Here is a 10,000-nt window from a genome sequence, read left to right as displayed (position 1 = left end):
AGGAAGTGACAAGAAGTGAACATCAGTACCGTCATGAGGACGATGTTGCCGAAGAAACGCCAGTCAGAGATCGCCATGATATGACTTTATCTGAAAATCCGATCAGTAACAATGAAGCGAGGATTCACGATTCAGGAACAGCGGTGATGTCAGAATCACATCACCACATGCCAGATTTCATGATACCTCCTGATGTCTATGAAGATTCGGCGAATGTGGATGAGCAAAGGCTTCGTCGTGTATTTTTGACGAATAATGATACCTTGGATGATACAAGTGATGAGTTTGTATCAGTTGATATCAGTATGGACACTTTTGTGCCCCAGGTGAGCTCAGTTCTTATCACGCAACATGATCCCATGGAAACGTCTCTGGATCAGGCAAGTTTAAGAAGTTCAGTAAATCTTGGAACAACTCAAGACGCCAAACTTCCTCGTAACGATTTAATCTCATCTTCAGATCAGACACCTTTCACGCGAACCACTATTGCCAACAGGTCCACAGCTTCTACACAATTGTTGAACCCTCCTGACCAGGCACAAAGTTCTGATTCGTCAATTGATTCAGTTACAAGTCTCCACGGGACCTGTTACCTAAAAGGGGTGATGACGGAAGTGGTGTTATCTCGCCGCTACATCTTCCACGTGCCTACAATCAGCGTTCACCACCTGGATGAGTACAGGACACCATTCGAAGTTGGTCCGATACACAGTAGCAGCTTTATGCTCTCTTTGAAGAATTTCAGGGGGTTGCAGAACTTCATGATAACAGCAGATTGGTTCAGTATCAGTCACAACCAACTAGAGAAACGACTTGAAGACGATCTTGGGCACGATCCTCTCGCAGTTTTAGAATGCGACGTCCTGCACAATTCAGGGAATCCGAACGGAAACCAGGGAGATGAGACGGAACAGTTGCCGTCTACTACTTTGATGATCTATTCCAGCATGGAGGACTCGGCTGATTTTACTTCTACAGTTGTGTCCACTCCTGAGTTAGTATCTTCTCTTTCTGCAGCAAGCGAGGAAAAAGTTGGTTCAGGATTTGGACAGGAAGTAAGTAAACTGCTTTCCGTAAAAGACCAACTGCTTCAAAGTTCAGTCCTTGTTCTAGAAACGACACCATCGCTTGGTCCTCTTGAAAGCAGAATCATGCAGTTTCAACATATTGCACTAAATTCTCAGAAAATAGAAGATCCACATTCAAAGACAAAACAGATCACAACAAATCTAGAAACGGTTTCTGGTTTTGAAACTGATAAGCCATATAACATGATATCATCATCTGTAGATCAGACGAGCTCTGATAATTACGAAACATATGTGGATTATATATCTAATATTGAGTTGCACAGAGAAACGCATACATTGTCTGCATTGGATATAGAATCGCTTATGAGTCCTCTCATAACTTCATCATATAATTCACAAAACAGAGGCGTTAAATCGGACCATATGAACACAAAAGCAAACACCGAATTTCTTGATACCGCCACGGCTTCTCCGGCTTTGCGAACCGCAGACTCAAACGTTTTTACAAGTATATCTCCTTTAGCACACGAAGGTATCAGCCCTACCCCAGTTTCAAATATTTTCCCCACAGATACTGTAATTCCGGCGAACCCTGAAGATATTCCGAGTGTGACCAATACTAATAATGACGGCTCTTTTCACGCAACTGTTGTGCCTTCTTTTCATGATTCTTCTGATATTACGACCTATTTCAAGACTATTTCACCGATTACATCAGTATTATCCAACACTATTACACAAAATGAGTCCAGAGAAATGCCTACCATACAGACAGTGCCAATTCTACATAGTAGTGATGTTTTACCAAGGCAGTCACTGTTTGATTCAATACTTGATAGTCACAATTTAAGTGCACCAACTTCATCTCCCGCAGCACATGAACAAAACACCGGTCATGTCCCTTTCACCGAAGAAATGATACATAACACAAGTAATCTTCATTCTATTAAGTCCATAAAGCCGACATCCGCATCTCTCTTGCCTAAGACCAACACGCAAATCGTAACTCACAATCCCACAAAATCAACTACAGTTTCGCCAGTAAGTACCACATCAGCCACAACAGAAACACAAAAACAAGTCGAGGTCACGAGTAAAACACAACTACCTGTTACAGTTCTCGATGATTCCTTCTTGGTAACAACTCTGGGACGTTCAGACTCTGAACCAGAAAAGATTAATAAAAGATTATCCGACGCACCTAAAACGATAATTATCACCGATACCCAGAAAGTGTTGCAGGACCTCGATACCCAGAAAGTGTTGCAGGATCTCAATACCCAGAAAGTGTTGCAGGACCTCGGTACCCAGAAAGTGTTGCAGGATCCAGCTAGGGCGTTGCTAGATACAGTGAATGAAAATCCTGAAGTGTTCGGAACTGCAACAGATGATTCTGAGTACTTTGCAAGATTAACGATAGACGGTGAAACTCAACTGTTACCCATAAATGCAGAAGCTTATACCACCATTGATCGCCTTACCAGATCTGGACATATAAAACTCAGGGTGACTGTCATTGATAATGTCATATTCTTAACGCCGTATATTTCATGATGTCAAATACCCTACGCATATAGAATGACTTGCTGATGTTAATTTGTTATGTAACATTTTTTTAAATATATATATCCCTGGTGATTTCCACTTCAAACACGGACATATGATGTATATAATATAGAAATAAAACCTTTTCCTATAATGTGTGATTTTGTTTTTTTTTACTCTAATCCTTATAGTAGATATATTAATTCATAGGATATTCAGTTACGGAAGTATGAATATATATATATATATATATATATATATATATATATATATATATATATATATATATATATACATATCGACTGATAGATAGATATGTATATGTATATATATATATATATATATATATATATTATATATAATATATATATATATACATATACATAAACGTATATATGTATGTTGTGTGTGTGTGTGACGTGTATATATATGTATGTGTGTGTGTGTGTGTGTGTGTGTGTGTGGTGTGTGTGTGTGTGTGTGTGTGTCTGTGTGCGGGCGTGTGTGTGTGTGTGTGTTGTGTGTGTGTGTGTGTGTGTGTGTGTGTGTGTGTGTATGTATATATATATATATATATATATATATATATATATATATATATATATATATATATATATATATATATTTAGAGAGAGAGAGAGAGACTGATATAAAGATAAATATATATAGATAAATATATATAAACATATATGCATGTATATATATATATATTTTTTTCTTTCCTTCCTTTTTTACAGACACACACACACAAAACATTCCTATGACAGTTAGCGACCGAAGTCAAATAAATGAAAAACCTCTTCAACAAATAAGATGCAGTTTGACGTCGATATAAACGATTGAGCGAATTTGCTTTCCCAATGAGGAAGGAATTCAGATTTACATCCACGTTCACTTCACTCGTATTTACTATTGCTAAGAAAGAGAAACAATAAATATTAGATAATCCTATATCCTATCATAATTAATATTGATCCGATGCATTGGATTATATATATATTGATATTTTTTTTAATAAAGAAAAGAAAATCTTATATTCATCCTCCCTCGTGTTTACATCAGCTGTTGCTAACTATTACATCATTTCAAAAACACCTGCTGTCAGAGGAGAGCAGGGATTAAGGAACGAAGATCATATTACTCTATGTTATTATTATTCTATTTGTGTTATCAGAGGTTTATTAAGTAGTAAAGTAATATTTTAGCAACTGAAGATGTCAAATTACGTGTGTCTGAGACATGATAATGTGGCGGCGTGGAAAGACTTTACCAGAAATGCCGTAAAACTTCTTGATCTCTATAGACATTTATTAGAGACATATGTTTTGGTGTGTATTTATGTCCAATTTGGTCACATGATAAGGGTTTGCATGACACCTGCAGTGGCTATCAGAATATGTTACTTTTCTTGTGATTGGCCGTGTTCCTGACTAATCCATACCAATTAAAATTTCCGAGATATTTTATGGAAAGCTTGGAATTTTGAGTCTGACTGGATTGTGATGCAGTGTCAAGCAATTACTGTGGCCTCCATGCCTTCAGCGCTCAGTCGGTGAAAAAAAATTACCAATGTCGATACTCTTGCGACTTAGAGCTTATTTCATTTCTTATTGTTAATAGGTTGTCAGGGAAATCTTCAAGAAGTCTAGAGTTTTCACCCAAATGAATTTGTGCCTCCAGGTTCTCATGTCGATTCTGGGTGGCAAGCCTGGATATCTCCTGGCAACTTCAGCTCATTCTTTTGAGTTTTGATTTTTATCTATGATACTACACTGAAGTACAACGCTTCTACTACAAACCATGACTTGAAAGAATATTCTGTTATGTATTTTATAACAAACACTGTAAAAGAACACTGTATCAATAAGGATAATCATTCCATGGTAAGTTGGTCAAGAATCTGGAGGTACAAACACTTTTGGGGCAAAACATCAGACAACAGTCAGCAAACTCTGTCTTGTAAGAAAATACATGGTGGGGGTTTGTTGTCCTTTGACAGAGTGCCAGAAGAGGAAAAGTAGATTCATAGGCAAAGCTCATAGTCCAGTGGCAGGTTTCTTGTGAACATTTACTGAATATGACTGTTAATTTCGTGGTTGTTAGTACAGAGAACCCTTTGGTAACATTTTAGATATATAGTTTCATGATTATGTTAGTTATTGAATATACATATACATATATATACATATATATATATATATATATATATATATATATATATATATATTTATATATATATATATATATATATTTATATTTATATATTTATATATTTATATATAAATATTATTATAACAAGACAAAATAAATATTGATTTCTTGTTACCAATATTTTAACTAAACTGCTATTCCCTCTTTCATACCTTGATATATTATTCTGTAATATTTTTATCATATACTGATGTAGTGTGATTGTAAATAGTTCAGTAGTTATTGATAATGTTTTTTCCTTACAGGATTTTTTTACAAGAGATTTATGGTCAAAACTTAATCCAAGCTGGCAAGAAGTTCTTGATACAATAACTTCAAGCAATTTGGCTGATTTTTTGTCTCAGGATAAATCTTTCAGGTGTGTAACATTTTTAGGGATAATCATTACCTCAATTCTTTGTTCCAAAAAGCTATTTTTTTCTGCAATTGATTATTTTATACAGCTTAAGAAGTATAAACTCTCATATAGTTGACTGCAGAATGAAGAAAGTTATGTGATATGGAATGTTTATATATATTTGTATTTGGTAATTTTCCAGCCAACAGAAGGTTTGGCCGCTCTCTCTACTTGCATTTCGAGCTTCTTGCAATGCATACACTCTCCCAAGGAAGCCAGTGACCTCAGCAGAACCCTTCACAGAATACATTAGACGACAAGGATTTGCTCAAGAAATTTCAGAGACTGTTGATAATGAAACTACATCTGAAAGAAATTGCCAAACAAATTCAGAAGACAGTAATTCCATTGATAGTACCGGGTTCACAGGATCATCACATCCCCTGCAACAGATAACCGTTAACTGGGGAACTGCAGATAATGAGTTAAGTGCAGGTGAGAATAATTCTCCTATAGGGTTTACTCGCATTTGTATCTGGAAATTACTAATAGTTAATCTGATAGCTTATTTAGAATTTGAATTGATATCATGTTGTAATTCCAGAATAAATACAATGTGACCATCAATATTGAATTGTACATTCACAGCTGCTGGTCAACACAAGTTACTACAACATGTGTTTCGCAGACACCTAAAACCCAAGAAGCAGCATGAGGTCGCCCGCTTATCATTAGTGGCTGGGTATGTGGCTCGTACGACATGCGATGGAGTGATGGTGGATGTCGGGTCAGGTCAGGGACACCTCTCGAGACTCCTGGCCTATGGACACGATGTGAGAGTTGTGTGTCTGGAAGCACAGGATGAGTTCATCAGGGGAGCAAAGTGGGTAATTTTATATGCATATCTCAGAAATTTGAACTGTATGTATGGGAAATACATATTTTGTGATTTAATTATTTTAGTGATAACACTGTTATAATTTTTTCTCACTCATTTTTATTGTATTCTTCCTACTTCCTTAATTTAGTCAAAAGTACGGAAATGCTAGAATCAACTTTTGTTAAAAATAATAGACCAATCCCATTTGATTAGAAGAAATAACATTCAAATAGTCATACCACTTTTGTCATGAAATAGTCACACACTTACGATACATATTTCAGAAAATTTGACAATCAGTTAGAGTTAGCAGCAGAGAAGATGAAGAGGAGGTATGCGTCTCTCCCCGAACTGCCGCCTTCTCCCCGCCACACCGTGTGCCATCTGGAACCAGACATGAGTCATGAGGCGTTTAAAGAAGTAATGAGATACTTCTATCAAGGTTATTAAAGTTTGAGATTAATGATATATTTATAGTTTGAGACTATAGTTCCTCTTTGTGAAGGAGTTATTTGATTTGCTGGATTGACTATACGACTTATTACTTAAGGTTTAGTAGACATGTTAAGTTGTAGAACAAGTTTGCATGAAATTTTCATATAAATTATTAGATATTAAACCTTTCAGGCTGTAACAGGAGCGTGGCCTGAATTAGAAGGAAGAGGAGGCGTGTGCGGTCTTTTGGGGTTGCACACTTGTGGGAACTTGGCACCCACTATGCTGAGAATATTCACTAACATGCCCACATGCCATGCAGTTGTATCTGTTGGCTGTTGTTACATGAAACTGGATACGGTTAGGTATGTTTACATGCTGTATATATCTATGCAGCTGTATCTTTATCTGTATCTATATATTTGCATATCTGCATATTTATATATGTGGATCAAATTCTGCTTATCTGTCTATCATTTAATGTTTTCTCCATACAAACACACACACAGACACACACACACTCACACACACACACACACACACACACACACACACACACACACACACACACACACAAACACACACACACACATACACACACACACACACACACACACACACACACACACACACACACACACACACACACACACACACACACACACACACACACACACACACACACACACACACACGCAAATTGGAGTTTTGGGCCTTGTGGACGGGTGTCATAAAGTATATGACCTCTCCATTTAGGCCTAAAAGTTGGGCATCAATATGGCAAGACATGGCATTGGAAACTATGTCATTATATTCAGAGCTTCAGCCTTCCAAAGTTAGCCTAAACCCTTGTTTGTGACGTTTAAGGGAAAATGTTTGTTAGCCAAGTCTGTGCTGCCAGGAGGGTGGAGAAAATGTTTTCCCCCTCCCTCAAAATCTTAAGTAATACCTGTGGTGTCAGAGTTAGCCTGATCTGACAGCCAGTTAGCTTACTCGGCCCCCATATGCAATGGGTTAAAAGCTAGTATGAATATCATAGATATAACTGTATTTGAGAAATTGAAAGGTCGTCTTAAGTAGACTCTCACAACTGTGCTATTTATAGACCTATAAAGAGATAGTGGATAGAGATAATTTAGTGAAAATTGGTAGAGTTGTAAACAATTGAATTATGCTTCTGTTAAGATAATCCCTAAGGGGGCTAACCCTTCCCCCCTAAAAAGATACATATATAGTCCTTTGTACAATCCCATAGTAAAAACTTTCTTTGAGACATATGTTTGTAATAAACTTTTAATGAGTATCCTAGTAACCTTGGAGCCTGAATGTTTAATATTGTCTTAGTTGTTGTTTTGAAAGAATTCTGAAAAAAAAATCTTTTCTCTTCACTGGCTTTAAAAAGGGTTCTGGATGAAATCTAAAAATGAAGCTCAGTGGTTGCTGATGTATTCTAATAGTCTTGCAAACCAACCAACTGCATTTAAATCAGATGATTGATATATGTATATATATGTATATATTGCTATGGGCTTGTAGTAGAGGTAAATAAAGAAACTTTGAGGAAATGTATTTATTTTTGAATGCACCTTATCCCAAGCAAAGTAGGCCTTTCTTTTTAAGGTAATGAAGAAAATGCACGCAGAAAATGAAATAAAAAAATATTTCAGTTTGATTTTTTCTTCAGCTTTTTAGTCTTACAAATATAGTTTGAAAACAATACTCGGTTCAATATTTCAATCCCCCTCTGCATGACAGTTCGTTCAACGTACAGTTAATGAAAAGAAGATATTTAAAGGGAAAGCAAAGAATATTTAACCTTTCAATTAGCTCAGTTTTGATTTCGTTAATTTTTCTTCCAGTGATGTGACAGAAGACCCAGGATATCCCATGAGTAAAGCAGTGCAGACAATAGCAGGGAATGAGCTAAGTTACGAAGCTCGTGAAGTTGCATGCCATGCCATTGAAATGTACGCGGAACGACTACATTTAGGAGCTGATAATCTTAAGGTAATTTTTTAATTTCTGGTTTTGTTTTTCATTCTTTTAATATCCTTTTATTTTATTTTTTCCTTTCCATTCACTGTCTTTGTCTTGTTTAATTCAAGTAAAGGGATGAGATTATGGATTGTAGTGACTAATTTCTTTAAATAATTTGAAGAATATATATATATGTATGTATATATATATATTAATATATATATATATTATATATATATATATATATATATATATATATATATAATATATATATATATATGTATATATGAATATATATATACATATATATGAATATATATATATATATATATATATATATATATATATATATATATATATATATATATATGTATATATATATATATATATATATATATATATATATATATATATATATATATATATATATATATATATATATATATATATATATATATATATAAATATATATATATATATATATATATATATAATATATATATATATATATATATATATATATGTATGTATGTATTGAAGTTAATTAAGGAACTGTAAAATTTTAAAAACAACTTAGAAAAAAAATAGGCATATTGTACTGTCTAAGATGATATTCATTTTACAGGTGCACTGCTACAGAGCTGCACTAGAAGAGATTATTGTGAGATATTGGCCAGAACTGAGTCATGCGGGCTTACGCTCAGTGAACCATGCGCATGAAATGGAGTTTCCTGTGTAAGTAATGGGAAACATAAAACCTGTATGTTTAGCTGAATGCTAATTAAGATTAACCCATTCGCACCGGGACATATTTTTGCCTACTCCTGCTTCCGCTGGGAAGATAACAAACGCGCAACGCTTTGTTCCGAGGTGTTTTCTCACTGCGTGGGGCCACGCTGAACCTCTCAGAGCGTTTTTCACCCACCCTATTCTTATGGTTTGCATGGATGCGTCTACAATGTAATGCATGTAAAGGTATTGCCATGTTCAGAGTAGTTATTTTAGTTGAAATAACATGATACAGAAATGCTTTTCTAATGTTATTATATTGAACTTTGCCTATATTCTTCACTTCTATGTGATGATAGCAATGGAAAGTGGAGGCATTATTTTAGTCGGGTATTGGAAAAGATGTTTTATACTTATCTTTCTTTGTCCAAAATGAAAAGAACAATATAAATAATCATACATGTACCTCATGATATGGCATTATGTGAGATCATGGGTAATCGACAAATTAGGAATAGTATTATACCAGTATTTTTAATTTTGTATCTCAGATATTTTTTCTCAACCGATCAGAAGCAGAAATTACCATGAAGTCATCAATATCACTTAGTTTTCTGTGGCGTCATTTAAAAAAAAAATTTGACGTCATGTTATATCACATTTTATGACATTCAAACACCTAAACCAATTGTAACAAAGTCTAAGAAATTATGAAACATAAATTTATTTAAGAACAATCTAGTGTTCTATTACTGATGTTTCAGGAGCTCACAATTAGCCCACCTGGATTTCGCCAAGAAAAGGCACGATGTCTCAGGACATCACCCAGGTCTGGGGATATTTTCCAACCACGTG

At 35.0% G+C, this 10,000-nt stretch overlaps 2 protein-coding genes across 3 annotated transcripts in view; both read left to right on the top strand.

Annotated features, from left to right (window-relative positions):
• Positions 1 to 2,676, top strand: part of LOC147472195 (uncharacterized) — a 7,830-nt gene extending 5,154 nt beyond the window's left edge. Inside the window, exons 3-4 of the mRNA XM_086535079.1 lie at positions 1 to 2,264; positions 2,343 to 2,676. The exon at positions 1 to 2,264 is cut by the window's left edge and continues 810 nt beyond it. Of these exons, the coding sequence (XP_086391205.1) occupies positions 1 to 2,264; positions 2,343 to 2,585 (2,507 nt within the window). The 3' untranslated portion in view covers positions 2,586 to 2,676. The remainder of the gene's footprint in view (positions 2,265 to 2,342) is intronic.
• Positions 2,677 to 3,631: 955 nt separating this feature from the next.
• LOC122261193 (methyltransferase-like protein 25B) overlaps positions 3,632 to 10,000 on the top strand; it is an 8,100-nt gene continuing 1,731 nt past the window's right edge. Inside the window, exons 1-9 of one of the 2 annotated variants that reach the window (XR_006223892.2) lie at positions 3,650 to 3,904; positions 5,033 to 5,145; positions 5,327 to 5,619; positions 5,773 to 6,007; positions 6,289 to 6,424; positions 6,632 to 6,804; positions 8,299 to 8,446; positions 9,042 to 9,151; positions 9,910 to 10,000. The exon at positions 9,910 to 10,000 is cut by the window's right edge and continues 89 nt beyond it. Coding sequence is in view for 1 of the 2 variants with exons in the window: in XM_043028735.2 (XP_042884669.2) it covers positions 3,791 to 3,904; positions 5,033 to 5,145; positions 5,327 to 5,619; positions 5,773 to 6,007; positions 6,289 to 6,424; positions 6,632 to 6,804; positions 8,299 to 8,446; positions 9,042 to 9,151 (1,322 nt within the window). In the remaining variant the exon portion in view is untranslated. Of the gene's footprint in view, positions 3,905 to 5,032; positions 5,146 to 5,326; positions 5,620 to 5,772; positions 6,008 to 6,288; positions 6,425 to 6,631; positions 6,805 to 8,298; positions 8,447 to 9,041; positions 9,152 to 9,909 lie in introns of both variants that reach the window. The other variant, XM_043028735.2, reaches the window with a different exon arrangement.

The sequence above is a fragment of the Penaeus japonicus genome, unplaced genomic scaffold (assembly GCF_977035675.1).
Source record: "Penaeus japonicus unplaced genomic scaffold, GWHDUDI00000001_assembly GWHDUDI00000003, whole genome shotgun sequence".
In the NCBI taxonomy this organism is placed as follows: domain Eukaryota; kingdom Metazoa; phylum Arthropoda; class Malacostraca; order Decapoda; family Penaeidae; genus Penaeus; species Penaeus japonicus.
The sequence above is the reverse complement of the archived record's forward strand: the minus strand, read 5'-3'. Positions and strand labels throughout refer to the sequence as shown.